This window comes from Cladophialophora bantiana (assembly GCF_000835475.1).
Source record: "Cladophialophora bantiana CBS 173.52 unplaced genomic scaffold supercont1.1, whole genome shotgun sequence".
NCBI lineage: Eukaryota > Fungi > Ascomycota > Eurotiomycetes > Chaetothyriales > Herpotrichiellaceae > Cladophialophora > Cladophialophora bantiana.
Window position 1 is genome coordinate 1,864,433 of NW_015971575.1, and position 19,813 is coordinate 1,884,245.

Consider the following 19,813-nt stretch of genomic DNA (forward strand, 5'->3'; position numbering starts at 1 on the left):
TATCAGTGAAGCATGTTGACCAACACCCCACACCGGACTCACTTGCTCCTCTTGTATATCTTCGCCAGATATGCATCAAAGACACCCTTCTTCAATCCTTCACTCTCGTCCACGGCAGCGATCAGCCCCCGCAGCTCTTCAACACGCATCTCCTCGTAATCCTGGTATCTCTTTTCCAGGTGGAGCTCATCGTACAACCGCTTCACCTTTGCCTCCTTTTCATCATCCTTCTGCCCGTAGTTCTCGTCCAGCAATTTTCTTTGCTCTGGCGTGCAAATCAGCAGCGCCTGATTGATCAACCACCCACATTTGTTGTCTTTAATGTCTGTCCCAATCTTGCCAATCACTGAAGGATCACCAAACGCGTCGAGATAGTCATCTTGGATCTGGAAGTACTCGCCTAGCGGGATGAGGATGTCGTGTGCTTGCTTAAGGTTCTTGGATGTAGCGAACCCGAGGTAGTGCAGGGCCAAAGCCACAGGGAGGTAAAAGGAGTAGTATGCGGTCTTGTAGATAACGATGAAGGTGTATTTGGACATGGAGAAGTTGTTCAAGTCAACCTGGTCTTCTGGTGCAGTGATCAGATCGCACAACTGGCCCAGTTCCGTCTGCCAAGTGACCTCGTGGAAGAGCTCGACCAAGTCAACGTAGGCGGCGTGGCTGCGGAAGTGTTTTTTGAGAATGAGGTAGATGGAGGATTCAAGCATGAAGGCGTCGTTGATGGCGATCATCCCCACGCCCGGGTTGCGGTACCAGCATGGTTCTCCGCGACGGGTTATGCTCGAATCCATGATGTCGTCGCTCACAAGAAAGAACGCTTGTAGCAACTCGGTGAGCCAACCTAATGTTGCGAGGTCTTTGAACTCTTGAGGGGACAAAGGTCGGCCGAGGAGCTGCGAGGCCGTATCTGGTACCGACATTCCTCTGTTCAGCTTTCCAGTGGGTGTGTTCACATTGAGAGACTTGTGAACGAATTAGCTGGACAGCCAATGCTAGGAATTCGAGGTCGCCGTACCTTTTTGAACCATTGCAGAGCATTTGCGGGGAGATTGAACTTGCGGCATTCTCCCAGCAGGTCCTCGACCAGCGAGGGGAAGACTTTCTCGAAGTCTGCGCGCGTTGTCTTCGTCGCCATGCCTGAAAGACTGAGTTGTGTTTCTTTGTTGACCGACAATCAGTGGGAGGAGGGGCACAAAAAGAGCTTTTTGGAGATGGCCCTAGATGGCCCCTGGCGAGAACGGAGGTTGCTTCACCGAGTGGCGCTGCCAAGTTGTGGCTGGTGATAAGGGGGCCAAGGGGGGCTCATCTGGAACAGGAACTGCAGCCTCCCCCGCAACTCTCAGTCATTTATCAGTCATTCATCGCTGGAACGACCTGTAGTTCAGTTCTCGTGCTTTTCGCAGTCATGGCTTCGAGGCCGTCGACTCCGACGCCCCAGGCTGCGGCCGAGCCCAAGTCCCCTCTGACGCCAGAACAAGTGAGGCGGCTCGAGATCAACCGTCTGAAGGCCAAGGCATTGCGTGAACAAAGAGAGGCAGAGGTTGTAGCCACGGCGAGCCTCAAGGGATCAGACACTACCATCGCAGGCCAGAAACGCTCATATGCCATTTTCTCCCAGACTTCGGCACCTCCTACGAATCGGGATGCCAGGATTGAGGCCAATAATCGTCCCCTCGAGGCCATTCAGCCGGCGCGCAACTTTACGAAGTACGTCGACTATGACTTCAGTAAGATGGCAGATACAAAGGGTGGGTTCTTGACTGCAGAAGATGACCCTTACAACAAGGCGATGCACGCCGATGAAAAAGATCAAAAGCCCTCACACATGACGCAGAAGGAGTGGGAGAGACAACAACTGCTCAAGTCCTTGCGGAATCGACAGGCGGGACCTTTTGAACCCGGAATCAGTGCCATCACAGACCAAACCACAAGGTCGTGTCGAGAATGCGGGACTCTCGAGGTGGACTGGAAATGGCTTGACGTCTTCAATGTCGCTGTATGCAACACATGCAAGGACAAGTTTCCCGAGAAATACAGCCTGCTTACAAAGACTGAGGCGAAAGAGGACTATCTTCTTACAGATCCGGAATTAAAAGACGAAAATCTTCTCCCACATCTCGAGAGGCCTAATCCACACAAGTCTACATGGCACAATATGTTCTTGTACCTGCGCTGTCAAGTGGAGGAATATGCGTTTTCGGACAAGAGATGGGGTTCTGCAGAAGCTCTGGATGCGGAGTTCGAGAGAAGGGAGAAAGAGAAGAAGAGGCGAAAAGAGAACAAGTTCAAATCGAAGCTGGCGGACTTGAAGAAGAGGACAAGAGTTGAGGCATATCAGAGAAGCAAGAAAGGTGGCGGTGGAGGGAACTTCGGCGACGACATGAGCGGTGGCAAGCATGTCCACGAATTTGGTCGGCCGATTGACAATCCAGAGACTGGATTTCCTGTGAAGACGTGTACAATATGTGGATTGGAAGTGGAAGAGCTGGAGTTGTAAGATAACGACCAAGATGATACCGAGAAGCATGAATTCGCAGAGCAAAGGGACATGGAATGACATGTCCTATGTGCCTTTGGATGCCCTATTTCAATCTAAAATCACTCTGAGAACAATAAATACTCTCCAGGAGCGGTTGCGGCATCAATCGTATTAAGCCCCGGTATTTGGGAGGAGTGCAAGGAGTGGTGGAAGTTTCTTTAGCTGCAGACAACCGCCGCGTTGGCGCTAAATCGGGCTGGTCTCGTTTCGTTGCAAGCCGCTGCCGCTCCCTGCGTTCCCAAGCCCGGGGAGGGAAGTTGCTGCGCTGCCGCTCGTGCTTCTGACTACTCCATACATACCAGGAGAACAACCTGAATCATCCAGCTCGAGCCGTTCTTCACCCTGCCAGCCGTCCACCCTTTTCCCTTCCCGCCGATTCCACCTTTGTCCTCGTGCCTTAGCGTCTGCATTACGGTTTCCCCGTTCTCCTTCCCACCACGAGTCCTCCGCATCGACAAAGTCATCTCGACTGAAGACAGCGTGACCTCTTTCGAATCTCACAATCAACCACCATGGCTAGATGAGAGAGGCACAAGCATTCGAGCGCCAGAAAGCGCATAATGGCGTGGCAGCCCGGGGCTGGAGGGGGCGGCGTAGGAGGAATGGCCGGCGGAGAAGCGAATGGAGTTCAAGCATACACTCTACAAGGTGCGAATGTCTCCTCTACAGCCCCGTTTCAAGTGCTGACGGATGCGAACAGGTGTTATGCGATTCTTGCAGACAGAATGGCATCGACATGAACGAGACAGAAATGCGTGGGAAATCGAGCGCGAAGAAATGAAGAACCGGATAGCCATCCTCGAAGGAGAGACCAGAACGAGCAAAGGCATGAGAGTTTCTCTGGAACGACACGTTAAACTGCTGGAAACAGCTCTGAAGAAAGAACGGGAAAAGGCCAGAAATGCCAGCAAAGGCGAGCTGGTCGACAGTCACAAGGAGGCCAAAGAACTGGCTAAGGAAGAGTTGAAGGCTATTGGCAAAGGTATCGTGTCTCGCGCATATCTTTTAATACCCATCATTGACACGACGCAGATTCACACGTCAAAGCCATCACCCAGTTCGACGCCGAAATCGATCCCGAGAACCACTTGGCCCAAGGGATCCGACAAGAAAAAGAGCGCGACAAGTCCAAAAGCTTTCTCTCAAAATGTTCTTCGGAAATCACATATCACGTCCTACCTACGGCCCACGTACCGCCCGAGGTTAATGACCTTGCGACCTCGACAAACGGGAATCATCTTTTCCAGGGGCGACAGCCTACGCAACAAGAGCTTCAGGAAGCCTATCTACAGTTACAACAAGTAAAACAACAACAACATCGGAACGTGGCCATGGTCAGAGAAAATGCCGCTCAACCACCAACGCAGTTTCCTGAACCTACACCACTCAGTCGGACGAGCACACAGATCAATACCTCAGAAATACAGCCCGGCACAGCTGACAGAAGATTACCTGAACATATCGTCCAATCTGTACCAGTGGCGGATCCCAGGAAAAATTTCTACAACGAGCAGATCCCCGTGGTCGAGGATCAAGTGGAATCGATAACTCACAGTTTCGATGCTTATGGACAAGAGATCCCCTTGAAAGACCAGACAGAGATACGGACAATGGACGAACCCAAGCGGGAAATCTCCGACGGATGGGACTTTGATGATGGACCGCCCCCGTCCGATTTTGATGAAGGACCAGCCGCTTCCGAAAAGTTGCCCAAAGTAGCTTCGCCGCACAGGCCAGATACCGAAGTCTTTCCCAGCGCAAACATGATTCCTTCCAAGTCTCCGCCTCGCGCCTATCGTCGGAAGAGCACGGGATCAAGACGGCGCAGTGAAGGCAGCAATGATGTGCGGGAATTGGCAGCCAAGCCAGATGCCTCCCAGTTTAAAGTTCGGTTCGCTATGAGAGGACACTTGGATGTTGTCCGCTCGGTCATCTTCACGGGGGGTGGCAGCCCATCGGAACCTGAATTCTGCACTGCTAGCGATGACGGTGGGGTCAAGAGATGGCACATTCCAGCGTCTTATGGTCACAATGTTGCGCTGGGGGATGATCTGGACCGGATCGCTCATTTCACCCACCGAGGTCACATTGGAGCTGTTTGTTCGTTGGCAGCATGTCCCGCTTCTTCGAGCTTCTCCAGTGGCGGCCGTGCTGTGGGCGACGGTTGGATCTTCTCCGGTGGTGAAGATGCCACTGTCAAAGTTTGGGAGCGTGGCCGGGTCGATGCAAAGGCAACTTTGGAAGGCCACAAAGACGCGGTCTGGGCATTATGTTGTCTACCGGGGTCAACGGGTACCATTCTCGGAGATCGATGTTCACAATTCGGCGGACCGGATCGTGTCCTCCTCGTGGCCGGTGGTGCCGATGGTACCATTCTGATCTGGGCTGTCAGTACTCCGCCGCAATTGAGCTCGCCGCAAGCTGGTAGTCGATCAACAAGGGGCAGTCGAAGAGCCAACTCGATATCTGCAGGCTCGAACTTCCCCAGCTCGCCTCAGCCGAGCGTTGCCAGCACCACCCCTTTCAGCTACAGTTTAGTGCACCGGATAGAACGAGCAGACAAACCGGCGCCTACATCGATTTCTCCGTTGGGCGCTCATGGCGAGAACTTTGTCGTGGGATATACTGATGCCAGTGTATTGGTGTTTGACACGCGGACTGGTGAAGAAATTGTCGGAATGGCCAGCCAGGAGACCTACGACGGTACGCCAAACACAGGCATCAATGCAGTTGTTGCCAGTAGCGCGGGATTCGATACGAGAGATTCGGTTGCCCCTGGCCGACGCGGATCAATGGGTGAAGAAGATGTGGTACATGGGGCAACAGGTTCAGAAGGCGGCGTCGAAGGGGTGGTCATTGCGGGTTATGAAGATCGGTATATTCGTTTCTTTGATGCGAACAGCGGTCTGTGCTCTTTTATTTTGATTCGACTCCGCGAGGCTAACGTTCCCCCAGGACAATGCACATACACCATGCTCGCACATCCATCGGCGATTTCTTCCTTGTCATTAAGTCCGGACGGCAAAGAATTGGTATCAGGAGGTCACGATGCAAGTTTACGGTTTTGGTCACTCGAGAAACGTAGTTGTACACAAGAGATATCGAGCCATCGGATCATGAGGGGCGAAGGAGTATGCGGTGTCGTCTGGAGTCCTGATGGAAGGTGGGTTATTAGCTGCGGTGGTGATGGCGCTGTGAAGGTGTTTTCGAGAAGTTGATGTTGGTATGATGACGGCGATCATGGACATCTGTGATCTGTACCCATTTTGAAGATAATGAAACCTGACACAACTCCTCTCAAGTGTTTTAGAGTGCATGTGTGTGTGTGGCGACGAGTCGACGATCATATAGTGATTGATCTCTCCTTGTCTCACATTCCGGCAATCGAGCCTCTCCCGTTCGTATCTCAATCTCACCGTTCTGCCATTCTTGACGAATCTAGCTACCGAAGCACCACGCGATTGATTGGTCGGGTTCCTCCCTTACGCCTAGGTGAATAGGGCCAGCGAACTGCTTCCTTCACGCGGTGCGCGTTTCGGTTTCTTGCTTCGGTACCGATCGAAGTCTGCGCTATACTCCCTCGAGCAGACGCCGCTTAGAGACGACCTGGCGAAAGAAATCCTTCATCCCGTTGGGACCCTCAAAGGCCCCACGCAGGCAGATATGCTGCAGCTCGGCGTCCTTGAATCCAAATCTCTCTAGCAATTCAACGTACTTGGAGCGGTCCTCGACGACATCCCACCCCTTTAGCTCTCTCACCATGTTGAGGAACCCGAACAGAAGACCGGCGGTGAGCAGGAAGAAGGCGGCGCGAAAGCTGACCTTGGCGGTCCGCCGGATGTGCTCGAAAACGGTCTCTAGTAGCTCGGACGAGACGAAGTCCCGCAGTATGTCCAGACACACTCTCCCCGCGCACCTGCTGTATTGGTAAGCTGAAGTGAAGAAGGACGCGGGCAACATGCGATACACTCGCTGCATCACGATCAAGACGCCGATAAGAGACCTCTGTTCGGGAAGGGCAATTCTGCGGGCGAAGAGGCGGACAAAGCGCTGGCAATTGTTGAAGCCGATGTCATATTTCTCTCGTTTCATGCGTATGTAAACCATCAGTGCTGTGAAGTATTGGCATGGCTCCGTGTCGAAGAGAGGGTAAAGGGGAGGGAGGGTGTAACACTGACCGATCTTCCAAATATCTTTGTCCGTGCAAACTGTCTTTCCCACCTCTTTCATCTTGATACGGTCCTCTTCCCCGGCCGGTGCCTCTTCCCATTCTCCCACGAAGACACAGATAGATCCGTTCTTCTCATATACATCGTAGGTGTAAGGACCTATGACGAGCGCCCAGTGTCCGATGGTCTGAAGGTAGCTGGCAACGTTCGTCAACATTCCTTTCAATCCGCGGCCTTCGACAAATTTGCGGACAGGACGGTACTTGACGTAGATTTGGCGCAGACGACCAGGCGAATTGGTTTCCTTGAAAGGCAATGGTTTTCGGCTCGGCGTGTATGTTCGGCTCGCCTCGTTGGATCCTTCAAGGCTCTCGGTCGAGTCGATGCCTGGATACAGATAAGTCATCTCGTTGGATCCCGGGAGAGGATGGCATCCGAGAGATCTTACCCAGAAACTTGTAGATCTTTCGCTGAGGCTCTGTATATTTGCAGACATCTGCATCCATGCGGCTCTCACAATCAAAGTCATCTTCTGAATCAAACTCCTCGAATGGTTGATTCTTGTCCATGGCCTTGAGAAATTCATGGGCGAAGAGTCCTTCCAGGGTGATTTCCGTCGATACCACCTTTGATATTCGCAAGGTAGCCTTTCTTCTCGGCTGCACCAGGAAACGCAGGCCTATGATGGCAAAGATCGTGATAGCTGCACTGCACCAAAGCCGAACATATCGAACAAGGTCATTGCTCCTTGCAATGCCAGCCACACCATCGTGGAGGACGCCCTGGTCAGTTTTGTACTACCTTTAAGGAAAGAGGAAGGGGTTTCTTGGGTGTGAAATGAAAACTTAGCGAATGGCGCCGAGGGTCTCCTTCTCGACCGTTTGTTTCCTTGTCTGCAGAAGCCAGATCGTGGCAAGCGACAGATAAGTCTTGTTGAACAATCATCAGGGCAAACGTGAAGGTTCTGCGGGCCCATAGATGGCTGAAACTAGTCATGCAGAGAGCCGCTTGCACATTTCAGCTCTGCTCTGGTTGGGGTGGTGGCTGCCGTCCGGGAGGCTGAGAGAAGGTCTAGATTCCTGTTAGATTCGACAAGGCTGACATGCGGCCTGCAGCGACGGCGGTACAACAAGAGCACCACCAGCACCGGCTGGCCTCCTCGCTACCAGTAATTGACATGGTCAAATTTCACGATGCCTTGCAACCCGCCCTTCCCTGGATCCGACGCGCTTGACAATCACCCTCTGCGTACGGGCCCTACGACCTCCTCATCGACGGCCTTAGAACACGTTCCCGATCAGCCTAACGTGGCATTGACCCAGAACGATGTCGCAAGATTCCTCGAGGATGAGCTCAACACAGCAATCTTGGACCGAATGTATCCGTGGTTATGGCTCTGCACCGCCATGGACAGCGCGCGCATTGATGCGCTGCACAAACAGATCGTCAAGCGGAGGACAATCATCGCGAGTGAAGACGCTGCCCTGCATTTAGTTTGGTACCGGAGCGACATGTTCGTCAAACCGATCCCGCCAGCCTTGTTCAACTACGAATTCTGGAAGGAGTATCTGAACGGACAACCCCAACAGTTCGATCGCCGGGTCGTTCTTGGTTTCCTGAGATCGTACGGCTACCTGATCCGGCATCGCACAGACCTCAGGCTCGCAATAAAGGAAGGCCTGGTCCCAGAGAACATCGACTGGTTGCAATGGGAGCGCTTCATAGCGCCCTTCCGCCTGCTGGAAGATGACGAAGTCGGGCTCCGATACCATGCTGGTCAGCTGCGCTTGAGCAGGCTGAACATTCTCATCCGAATATTACGGCCCCGAGAGGACGGAGATGTGGGTACCAACCGACATTATCACCAGACACAATGGTACACAGCTTCCTATATGCGGCAATTTGCTGGACCTCTGCTGTTCATCTTCGCCTCGGTGTCGTTGCTACTCTCGGCTATGCAAGTCGTCCTGACCTTGCCCAGCGATCCGCCATGGCACACATGGGTTGTGCATTCCGCAAGCATTGCCGATGCTTTCTGGGGCTTTTCCGTTACCGTGCTCGTGGCGTTGGCCTTCAGCTGGCTCCTCTTGATTGGTGGTCCAATTGTGTATCTGATCGCGCAGCAGGTGTTCGGATATCGGCAGAAGTGCAAGTTCCAGAGGCGTCTCGCTCCATAGCCATCCCAGGAACAGAAAAGAAAAATGAAGTCTAGAAGCGTCGTCAACCGTTGTCTTGCAACCATGAATTTGGCAAAATACTATGTATGGTTCATAATTACTCGCACATAATCTGGATCATGTCTTGAATAGTACTACGGTCTAGAATCATGACAAAGCGAACTTGGACCCTTCGGCAACGAAACAGGGGATTTTCGGTCGGTGAGGATTTTAGCTTTCCCTTCCCGTCCCGTCTAAGAGTTGTCGGTGATGCCGAGATTGGTACTTACCAGATGGTCAATCGAGAGAGAGTCCCTTTCGGACCAATGCGACAATCGTTTGTGATGTGCGTAGCTCACTCTACACTAAGATTCCCAATCCCCCCATTGACAACTCCTCCACGTTTAGCTAGTAATTTCTGTGGTATCCTGCCGTTCCCGCAAAATCGATTGGTATGGGAGGAGTGATTGATCGTCAGCCAGAGGTAGTGCGCTAATGGCAACAATAAGTGTGAATACACACACATGGCTGTGCTTGGTTGTCCGGAGTCACAGTTGCAGTGCTGTAGCCCAGACGACCATCGTTTGCCTCCGATTCTGTCCGTATGCGACTACAAAGGCACAGTTTTCAAGAAGGGATAGAAGGCCTGGGTCATTCAATGTCATCAACTCTTATCAACCGCTGCTCTCGACGACAACGAGTAACGGCAGCAGTCTTCCCATTCGCGATCGAACTGCTTTTCATAAAGAGGATGCAGCTCACCGTCTTATCAGGCCAGACACGGGGATTCCACTACTAACATAGTACTTAGTAGTACTAGTACAACCATTGAGGAATTTAATTAAAGGATCAAAAAGGCGTGCAAGAAATATGCGGGAATCATGATCCCTAGATTCAAGTTCTGCGACTGCCAGTTGCCAGACGGATGTGCAGACCCAAACGAAGGCGCGATTACTATTACTAGTACAGTAGGGAGGGACAACACCAAAGACGTGATCAACATTGAAGGTACTACTAGTACTACTCTTTATTTATATCCTAGTACGCTCTCAACTTGAATGGAGCCTACTGGCTTTAAACTGAGGCACTAGATCGCAGGGTGCAAGCAGCGGACGCTCAGCGGTACTTAACAGAGACACTTTAACAAAAGGTACAGACAGCTAAACTACTTCCGGAAGTATTAGTGAGGCGTTAATACTCAACTTTTCTACGGCCTTGCATTGCATCTTATATCACGGGAAAGGACACCTATCGAGCGACGATTTATGTCTTTACACTACTTGTACTGCCTCTCCACAAGGTGTTTTACATCTCGATACTACATGAAGGCGTTTCTAACAATTTTCACCAATGTCGAATCGATGAGTGGCCAGCTTGAAAACCGTGTCATGCTACTTCTTTCCTTGGTCGTAGTAATGAGACCAACTCCCGTCGATGTCGTGCCTAAATCCAAAGTTATGGAACACGAGAGAGCAACAGTGCTCCTCCCATGGAAATTTGGGAGCCTCAGGCTGTTACCGAGTCCTTTGAGGCAAGATAAGCAACGTAGTACTAGTAACGTTACGGGAACAGTATTACCGTTGGCCTTGAATAGTGGCATGCACGACCTTACTGTTGATAGCATAGAGTCTCAGACGGAAATCAAGCCAATCACTTGGTTCGTTTCTTCTAAGCGGAACTGCCAGGCTATGTAGTACTGAACGTAGTTGAGAGGGCAGAGGCCTTCGGAATACTAGTACTATTTATGCGTTGCCCGCTCTCCGCTACCGTTGTCGGGGATTGAGAAGGATTTCCACAACTCTTTTCGACTAAGTCTAGTACCTGGAGTCCTTCTAACCCTACGAACACCGTGGTCTGCCTCTACCCCCGTGTGCCACAAGCTCAATGTCGTTGATGCGTTCGGGCGGGCTGGGCTAATTGTATAGCGGAACTGCAGCTTCTTCCGCAACCATTGTATACAATCCCTTTGTTTGCAGAAATCAACCTTTCCATCCGCAGAATGTTATCACGGCAGCACTATTATTCGCTTTCGATATATATCCTTCTAAATGGTATCGTACATAGTCCTAGTACAATGGCTCGAAGCATACAAGTAGTATAGTAGTAGCATATACTGAAAATCAGCTGCTATTTCCCGGAACCGCCTCTTTCTCGTTTCGATCTTGACAAGGTGACGGGTCGCAGGTGCCTCTGGCGAACTTGGTGCCTAACTCCTATATTGCCCACCCGCCTGTTTATCGGTGGGCTCGACTGATTTAGATCGATTCGAGATTGATTCGAACTATGCTAAATCGATTTAATATTAATTTAAGTCGGCTCGAACCTAGGATCTAAAAACTAAAGAGATGAAAAGTTTCGAGAAAAGTGCTGCCCACCGAGATCGGACGACTCCAAGTCTTTTTGTCATTAATTTACTAATAAACTAAGTCGAATCGGTTCGAATCGATCTGGAAGCGGTCCCAGACTGGGCTATAACCGAGTCTGGTGCTTAAATCGTTGATTAGGCTGACTCGATTCGAACTGGTTCGAATCGAGCTAATGCCTCTGGGGAAGGCTACCTAGTCGCACCCACTCAGTCGTACCCTTTGATTAGGCTGCTCATAGACTGTTCCTCGCCACCAACAATGCAAAAGACCTCCAGAGAACTCCTCAGGCTCGTTTAGGATCACGCACTCAGCATGGTTGACTTGTCAAATCGGCAGAGAGGATCAAGCAGCCACGGGTCTGGGTCTACTTATAGCTTTCACGGCCTCCGAAACGATGGTCGCTGAAACACCCGTCGTCAACGAAAACCACGTCGATCAAAACGAGCAAGATAGAATGGGTGAGCTGGTACAGCCTTTTGGCCCTGCAGAATGATGATGCATCCGGCGCAAATCGAACGAAACATGACATTTCTGTATTGCTTGCCACGCCTAGATAGGCCACCTCGGACTATATACTAAGCGGGGACTTGGAAGGGACTTGGAAAAGTCTTCTAAAATATATGAGAATACTAGTAATCAGGTTGGTGACCACGAGAGGCCCTTGTTAGGTTCTCGAACGAAGTAGGCGACGATTTATTGTTACCGTATAAGAGAGCACGCCAGAGTAGCGCACTTAAATACTAGTCGCGCGAAGTATATCAAAGAAGGGTGCTAGGCTAGGATCTCCTAGCCTCTTAAAAATGGCTCCTGTCGCCTAAAGTTAACGAAAGTTAGTTACAGATAAAGAGGAAAAAGGAAGACTAAAAGGCTTAAGGCAGAGCTCTGGAATCGCCCACAAAGCAGAAAGTGAGCCGAGGGTGAGTAAAGCGGGGAGCGGCTAATTGAGAAGAGAAGATAGAGGATAGGTTTTACGTTCGATACGAGGTACTCCTGGTGTATACCAGAACTCTAGCACAGTACTACGGAGAACACACTTTTCAACGTTACACCGTCGAAAATCAACGTGAGACAATCCAAACATGGGGCCCGACTGGGTGGATTTCCTCGAATACATTAACACGACCCCGGTCCCTAGGGAGGAGATCGAGCACTTTCGAACGACGTGGGCTCGAAAATACGTCGACGACCCAGCATACAGGCCCATCGTGACTTTCTCCAGGATCCCAAAGTCCAACGGGGTCGACGCCTTCTTTGCGAAGACCATCAGGTCGCCCACCACCGTGCCGAGCGCCCTCATGCTCATCCGCAGAGATTTCGTCACGCCGGCCGAGGGCTTGCAGAAGCAGCAACAGCAGCAGCAGAAGACGCATCAAAAAAGACGAGACGAGGAGAACAGCATGAACGAGTCGCCGGATTGTATCTGGCTGCTCGACCTGCGCTCCGACCTGAACGGGTTCAAAGACACCACGCACGGAGGTGTGCTCTGCGCGCTCATGGACGAGGCCCTGAGCATCTGCGTCGAGATCCACCGCCAGCAGACAACAATGGGCAGTGGTGCTAGTAATTTGAACCTGTACACTGCTTACCTGACCACCAACTACCGCGCGCCCGTGCTCAACCCGTGCACCGTGGCCGTCAAATCCAGGCTCGAGAGGAGGGAGGGCCGCAAGTGGTTTTTGACCGGGTCTCTCGAGGATGAACAAGGCAGGGTCTTGACGGATGCGAACGGCCTTTGGGTCGTGGCGAAAGAGAGATTATGATATGTGAGCTATCAAGACAGGACGCGGCTATACCGACAGATCAAGGGATAGATATTAAAACAATGCAGTGCCCAGGCCTGACGCAGAGCTGCTGCTTTTGTATATACTCTCTAGTATCATTGTCATCAGGGAGGGGTATTTGTATAGCGCCTCAAGTTCTACTGGTAGAGTGCTGCCGTATAGACGGTCTACCTTGGTACCCTTTCAGTCCGTTCGAGTTTCCGGCAACACTTCCACCTGGCCGTCTTTCCTCTCACCCTCGACCTGCTGTGCCTGTAGTACTTTACCCTCCAAGTGGTGGTCCCTGACCGTATGAGTCGTCGGGTCGATCTCGAGTTCGAACTGATAAACGGCGACTTCGTCTTCGTCACCAAAAATGGCGGCAACTTCTTCCAAGGGCATGTTTCTTGTGTCGGGCCAAAATATGAGGATCAAGACACCGCCTATGACCCCACCGATGATGAAGACCAAGAAGTATTTCCAACCGATATTCCTAAATTCGTGTGTGGTGAGACAGGCTTGACGATGCGAAGGTAAGATGTTCAGACTTACGCCAATGCTGTCGGTGCAGACTGAAGCCAGATGATGTTCATCAACGCAATCACCGCAGAACCAAGACAGACGCCCTTCGCGCGAAGATGAGTGGGGAAGATCTCGCCGAGGAAGGTGAATTGAGTGCCTAGAGGGGCAATCAGTCAAAGACGCCATATAGAGGACGGAAGGGATTGGAAATACCATCAAGTCCGATAACGTAGAATGGCTGATACAGGTAGAAGCATGCCACGGTTGCCTTCAAGGCGGCAGTGTTGTTTGACGGGACGAAATTGGCGATCAACGCAGATATAATCATCAACATAACGGAGCAGCCGATGATCCCGCCACCCAACAAAATGTTCCTGGGGAACAGATCGATCAAGCCTGGCGCAACAAGAAAGAGGCAGAATCCGACTGTCAGCCACACGACGGGGAAGAGTAGTTGCTTTTCGGGTCCGTAGCCGAGAAGTTTGTAGATGACTGGACCGTAATCTATTTCACTGTCAACAGAATCCAACTCGGAAAGTGAGCATGATATCGTACTGTTAATGACCAAGACGCCGGCAAATTGGACGATTCCCGTGGTCCCAATTGCCAGAATAGCTCTCTTTCGGTAGGAGGGTTTGCGAAACAATTGTGTCCAAGTGCATTTCAACTCCCTGTCAATGGCGACCTGTTTCTGGATCTGGTACAGTTCTGCGTGGGCTCTGTCGTGGCCCTCGTCAGAGTGAGAGTGCACCTTCTCGAGTACACGCTTGGCCTCTTCGTCTCGATTCTGCATGACAAGCCATCTGAGGATCGTGTATTAGACTGGTACCAACTTTTAGAGGAGCTTTTGTTACCTCGGGCTTTCTGGGCAGAACGGAAGGCCACACAGTAGCAGTAATGGAGAAAGACACTGGAGAGCGACCGGGAGGCGCCAGTTGTTCCCGTTATTTGGCCAGAAAAAGGTCCCGAACCCGATCCAGCCTGACGACATATAGCCAATTTGGAAGAAAATCCCGTGGATCTCCACAAGGCCACCTCGTAGATTGACGGGTACGAGTTCACTCATCATGAGCTGCCTCGGATTAGACGACAACTTGGTCGGGGAAGTGTGGTTCGATCACGTACCGGGGCAGCCGCAACTGACATCCACGAACCGGCACCGGCAAAGAATCGAAATACTATGAATTCGCCAACGTTGGTGCTCCCGGCCATCACGGCTCCGGAAACAAGGACAAGGATCGCAGGCTGGGACGCATCCGATAAGCAGCTTGAAATAGAGAACTATTCTGAGAGTTTTTTCTTTTTCTCGCAGACTTACAACAGCAAGTGCCCACCGTCTGCCCCATTTATCGGCCACCCAAGGCAAAAGAAGGGTACCTATAAAACCTCCTGTTTGAAATATGCCGTTCATAGTGGATATAAGGTCTGTTCCATTGGATCGCGTTTCCAGGTCAAAATATTCCACTGTTGAGTTCTGTCGGTTAGTCAAGATGTCATAGAAAAGGGAACGGAACATGGCTCGGGAAGGCTGTACAAAATGACGGCTGGCCTAGATGATGATATATTATGTTAATGGACTGAATTCTCCTTTACTCTGAACTTGTCAGGTTTGTCACCCACCAAGCAATGTCCCAATCACCGCGGCAGGGTAACCAAAGGTCAACGACCCAAGTCCAATAAAGGCGAGGAGACGGATAGTGTACCAGTTCAACTTGTCCTTCGACTTCACCGCGCCTCGTTGCATGGTTGCAGATTGATTGAGGCTGGGTTCTGGATGAAGGATCCTTGTCTGGTTAAGCTATTCGAGATAATCGTGTTCTATCGAGCTTGAACGTCGAGACTAACGCGAGATGTGATTTTTCCGAAGAGGAAATAAAGAAAACTTGGCTCAACTTCTATCCGTTGCCGAGAGAAAGGCGTCACGCATTCAAGAGAGAACAAGCCTTGTTGAATACCACGAGCCAAAAGTCCGACAACCGAAAACACCCTCGGGCAAATCCCATAGGACCCCGCATCACAGACAGCAAGGATGACAGTCAGGCCATTTTTACCTAGGCGGGAATGAAAGGAGAAAAAAATTGAAAAGCGCAGCAGGTATTCCACAAATTTGGGGGACCCGGAGGCAAAGTCACTGGGCGTCTCAGCAATTGAATGCCGTCTCGGAACCGCGAGGCGTGAGCTAACCACGACAAATCGAGGCCGCCTAAGCTTAATGTAGATAGGATCCCGTTCTGCCCGTTGCAAAGCTTTTGCCAAGGGTCGTATCTCGACTTCTCGGAGTCCCAACGGCAACCCACAGCGGACCCAGTATGTGGCAGAGGTGGAAGTCAGTCGTGTCTGACTCATTTGCTGCATCGACCTTCTCGAATCTCGATCCAGTGTACTACCGAAGAGATTGAAAACACACATACATGGTAACTAAGCCCTCATAAAATTTAATGTGGGAAGGGGTAGAAGACCGAAGGCGCTGGTTTCCCAGAAAGTGCTGAATAGGGTCCTTTTGTGCTTCAAGGCGCCTCCAAGGTTGTAGCTATACCTGTACCGAGTACGAGGACACCCTAAGACACCTTAGACACACGCTGTTACGGTCCCCGCGTGGGGCTGCAACCATGCGGAGGGATTGGGGTCAATGCCCCATCCTAGCCACAATAGGTTAGGTTCGGAGAATACAGCGAGATGATTCCGAGAACCGTCGTCACCCTCACCGAGTATCATTCACAGCCTTGCTAGAACTAGCCTCTCGGGTTCTTATCGACTGGGGTTATGTATTCAGTTGTGCTTCATGCTTTATCTCCTTCCTTGTTTTATGGATCCCCCGTAGGCCCTGTCGCTCAATTCGTGTATTTCATGTTGCCCCAGAGTCTGTTCGAGCTGTTCTCGACTGCTGGCGCCGACGAACAACGCATTGCCATATTCCGCGTCGAAAAATTCGTCAGACGACACCCAGTGCCTCTTTCTATCTTCCGCGCCGTCCTGCTTATGAACCTCCCAGCCAGGTGACTGCACGGGGAGAAGACAATATTGAGTTTTCGGGCCGTGGGTTGGAGTAGTGATTTGGTGAGACGTACCACAGGGTTGTAGTTTCCTTGACAGACGTCGGGATAGAACTCAGTTCCATGTCTTGTATGCGTCGTAGACCCGTTGGACGTCCGAAGCCAAATGTCGGAGATCGGCTTGGTACGCCCCATTAACACCTTTAAGTCGTTCTTCTAGGTCTGTCCCGGAGTCCGGGGGGCGGAGGTAGAAGACGTCAAGCTAGACAACGGCAAACACGCCAGTCCAGGTACGAGCAACTCCCGGTAAGATCGTCATGGTGCTTGGGTTGGCGTTCGACATGAAACCGAAATTGAAATCCCCCCCATATATGTAGGTGCTAGCAGCAGAGTACAGGAAGTCCACGTGTAGAGCACAAAGCACCGTTGAGAAGAATCGAGAAGACCACATACCTGATTCACTGACAGATTCCTGATACTCTACTTGTCGTCTTCAATCACGTTCTCTCTGGGGGCCGACCCGAGAGTCCTTCCACCGACTTCTTCCTGTCAATACCGAATCAGTCCCCCAGCTTGACCATACCCCGCTTATTTGGTTCCCTGGCACGCAATTGCTGTTCTCTGCTCTGCTTGCACGAGTCTGCCTGAGCATATGCCAAGTTTGTCGATTTCTGGACCCCTAGCTCAGGGGTCTTCTGTGTGTGGACGTTGTCTGCGCAGCTTCCACAGCCCTTGGTATCAGGTTAACTTGGTCGTGCTAGTCGTGGCGCGGACACTGGTTCGCATAGGGAATGCCTTCTCAGTTTGACACCATGTTGCTGAAATCATTCCAGCGTTAAGCTCTTCTATGTACAAGCACCTGAGCTGATCGGACTGGACTGTGGAGAGTAAGGAGTGCATGATATCAGATGAGTGAAACATCATTCCAGACTTGGCAGTTTGGAAAGTCACCAGTAGATCATTGTACGAACTAGTCACGTATGCTCCTTCGCTGATTACATCTTTTGACAACGTATACTGGCCTATTAGTTAAACTCCACCCAATCAGTGTCTGAAATCCATTTTCAACTATCATCTAGTAATATATCCGGCCTACATGATTGCGACGAGTCGCAAACCTTCCCCTATGCCTGCGCAGCCACCTGGCATGGCACTTCTTCCAAGCTTGCAGGCTCAATATAGTCCTTATGACCATTCACCTTCAACCGCAACTTCCGAGACTCAGCATACACGACTCTTCTCGCACGGTTGGTGCTGCCCAGGGGTTGATGGACCTTGAGGCCATGCCAGCTGTTAACGGTGATCCTGTCACCCCACCAAACTCGGAACTCCGGCAGCCAACTATCCTGTGGTTCGAACTCGATGGTCGCAATCTCCTCGAAAGGATACTTCTTCTCGTTCCACTCTATGCCAATATCCTCGACCGGCTGCTCATCCAGATTTTGAAGAAGCTGCGCGCAGAACGAGTACGTGACCTTGTTGTTCACGTGAAACTTGCGAAGCTCCTGGGAGATGACATTCTTTGGGTCGGTGCCCTTGATATAGGTGTCCTCGAGCTTCTTTTGCTCTTCGCCCAGTGGGAATACACCGAACTTGGCCACGTAGTCACCGAAGCGATATGCCGACTGTGAGTACTCTGGCATTGCCACCACTGTAAACCGCCATCAGTCTCACGAACTTGCCCAAATCACGTATCTTACTGTGTTGCGGGGGGATTTTGGTTGGTCGACATGCGACATCGGCGTCCAGACGCTTCTTAAGTTCATTCTCAAATCCCGGCATATTGTCCCAGTTCCTTTCAATCGAGTCTGCAATTTCATGCGTGGTTTGAGCATCTCGAAGTTCGAGGATGGGATAATTGTTGAACGTCCAGTCCTGGGTTTTCTTGTCTTCTCCCCAGATCTTCTCGCCCTCGATGCCAAAAATCTTCATTCCAATGCCACGTGGCGCAGGGACATTGTCAGGGACAAGTTTGGGCGTGAGAGAAGAATACCGCATGATGACGTCGTATGTACCAGGCTTTGCAAACATGCCTTGAGCGAGATGTGGAGGAAGGTTGTCGTGCACGACGAATTTACCAGCAACACACTGTAAATGTTCGTCAGCAGGATCGGGAGAGTCAGGTGTGACCAACTCACCCCCTGAGTCTTGAGGTGAGTGCCTCGTAGAGCGTGATGATGTTCGTCGAAATTCATCATCTGGAATCTGCAGAACTGCTCCGCCACTTGCTTGAACCTTTCCTGTTCGCCAGGCTGTTCAACCTCCACGCCAGGAGCGTCCCAATGGATGTAGTTAGCCATGCTTGGTTAAATCAATGGAAACCAGTTCTTAGGGCGAGGCGAAGAGCTGCCTTTATAATATTAATTGGCGAGACTGAGATCCCAGGATCGACACTGCCCATTTTGTAGTGTCCGTGCTCTACTGATACTCTGTACTTCTCCTCGGATGTCGTCGATCGACATTCTGCAATAGATTCCCGAGTTTCATATCGCCAGGAGGTAATCTAGTTCCAATGCCCGTATGCTCGATCTGCCGCGGCTGACATGACGCATCCTTGCGGGGAAGACAGTCGGTCTCGACTCGTCGATGTTGGCCCCTATTTGCTTCGATTTCTGGATCGCTGGTCAGCTCACCCTCTAGTCAGGAACAAGTCAGGTTGCGTCCAATAAAATGTATTGCAATATACAGCTGTCGAATCTGCGGCCAAATTTCCATGACAAATACCCTTGCCGCGGCCCGCTGAATGGCTGAACAATTCCTCCCAATTCTCCGCGGCCGCGTCTGGAAGTTGGACTCTCAAGGGGTTGGACCACTGTAGTCAAGCAGTCAATCAAGGACGTCATTTCTTTGCTAAAATTCGAATAAGAGGCACCAAACCGGGTTGAAAAATAAGTGGCACGTCGCAAGTCCTTCGCTGTTAGAACGGAGGTGGCTTTCGGCGGTATTGAGCATTGCATTTACCTTCGGAAATAGACGTGCTCTGCCCTTTACTTACACCGTTAGCTACGTCCGATATAGTGACCACTTTGAATATTGCAGGATGTGAATCCGAACTTGCGACGGTCTCCCGAACCGACGGGAATTTGGCATGCAACTGCATGGACGATCGAGCTGACTGCTGGGGAATCTAGCTTCCTCCAAAGGCAGAAAAAGGTTACCTTGACTGCCCCCAAGGTAGAGTGCACCGAGTCAGTCAGGGAGAATCGACAGAAGACGAGACTTGATCTGATTTCATTCAGGTTTTGAACGGCGGGATCATAGGACCTTCTGCCGGGAATGCCGCATTGATTAGTTACTACCGGGCTGGA

General features: G+C 51.2%; 8 protein-coding genes across 8 annotated transcripts; 4 read left to right on the forward strand and 4 right to left on the reverse strand.

The window, feature by feature from the left end:
• Positions 1-38: 38 nt before the first annotated feature.
• Positions 39-1,135, reverse strand: Z519_00677 (farnesyl pyrophosphate synthase; the record flags this gene model as incomplete). Its single annotated transcript, XM_016758434.1, has 2 exons — positions 39-962; positions 1,016-1,135. 2 exons carry the CDS (start codon positions 1,133-1,135, stop codon positions 39-41), a joined length of 1,044 nt encoding a protein of 347 aa, XP_016625683.1.
• Positions 1,136-1,405: 270 nt separating this feature from the next.
• Z519_00678 (DNA repair protein) lies at positions 1,406-2,497 on the forward strand (the record flags this gene model as incomplete). Its single annotated transcript, XM_016758435.1, has 1 exon — positions 1,406-2,497. The coding sequence occupies one exon, from the start codon at positions 1,406-1,408 to the stop codon at positions 2,495-2,497; it is 1,092 nt and encodes a 363-aa protein (XP_016625684.1).
• Positions 2,498-3,099: 602 nt separating this feature from the next.
• Z519_00679 (uncharacterized protein) lies at positions 3,100-5,757 on the forward strand (the record flags this gene model as incomplete). Its single annotated transcript, XM_016758436.1, has 3 exons — positions 3,100-3,187; positions 3,240-3,521; positions 3,572-5,757. The coding sequence occupies 3 exons, from the start codon at positions 3,100-3,102 to the stop codon at positions 5,755-5,757; spliced, it is 2,556 nt and encodes an 851-aa protein (XP_016625685.1).
• A 352-nt stretch (positions 5,758-6,109) lies between these two features.
• On the reverse strand, positions 6,110-7,277 carry Z519_00680 (uncharacterized protein; the record flags this gene model as incomplete). The annotated part of the gene is made up of 2 exons (XM_016758437.1): positions 6,110-7,095; positions 7,157-7,277. The coding sequence occupies 2 exons, from the start codon at positions 7,275-7,277 to the stop codon at positions 6,110-6,112; spliced, it is 1,107 nt and encodes a 368-aa protein (XP_016625686.1).
• A 624-nt stretch (positions 7,278-7,901) lies between these two features.
• Positions 7,902-8,885, forward strand: Z519_00681 (uncharacterized protein; the record flags this gene model as incomplete). Its single annotated transcript, XM_016758438.1, has 1 exon — positions 7,902-8,885. The coding sequence occupies one exon, from the start codon at positions 7,902-7,904 to the stop codon at positions 8,883-8,885; it is 984 nt and encodes a 327-aa protein (XP_016625687.1).
• Positions 8,886-12,309: 3,424 nt separating this feature from the next.
• Positions 12,310-12,990, forward strand: Z519_00682 (uncharacterized protein; the record flags this gene model as incomplete). Its single annotated transcript, XM_016758439.1, has 1 exon — positions 12,310-12,990. One exon carries the CDS (start codon positions 12,310-12,312, stop codon positions 12,988-12,990), a length of 681 nt encoding a protein of 226 aa, XP_016625688.1.
• A 204-nt stretch (positions 12,991-13,194) lies between these two features.
• On the reverse strand, positions 13,195-15,256 carry Z519_00683 (uncharacterized protein; the record flags this gene model as incomplete). Its single annotated transcript, XM_016758440.1, has 9 exons — positions 13,195-13,483; positions 13,543-13,669; positions 13,726-14,016; positions 14,068-14,315; positions 14,367-14,584; positions 14,638-14,757; positions 14,831-14,976; positions 15,047-15,061; positions 15,133-15,256. The coding sequence occupies 9 exons, from the start codon at positions 15,254-15,256 to the stop codon at positions 13,195-13,197; spliced, it is 1,578 nt and encodes a 525-aa protein (XP_016625689.1).
• Positions 15,257-17,629: 2,373 nt separating this feature from the next.
• Positions 17,630-18,805, reverse strand: Z519_00684 (uncharacterized protein; the record flags this gene model as incomplete). Its single annotated transcript, XM_016758441.1, has 3 exons — positions 17,630-18,156; positions 18,206-18,593; positions 18,644-18,805. The coding sequence occupies 3 exons, from the start codon at positions 18,803-18,805 to the stop codon at positions 17,630-17,632; spliced, it is 1,077 nt and encodes a 358-aa protein (XP_016625690.1).
• Between the last annotated feature and the right edge of the window lie 1,008 nt (positions 18,806-19,813).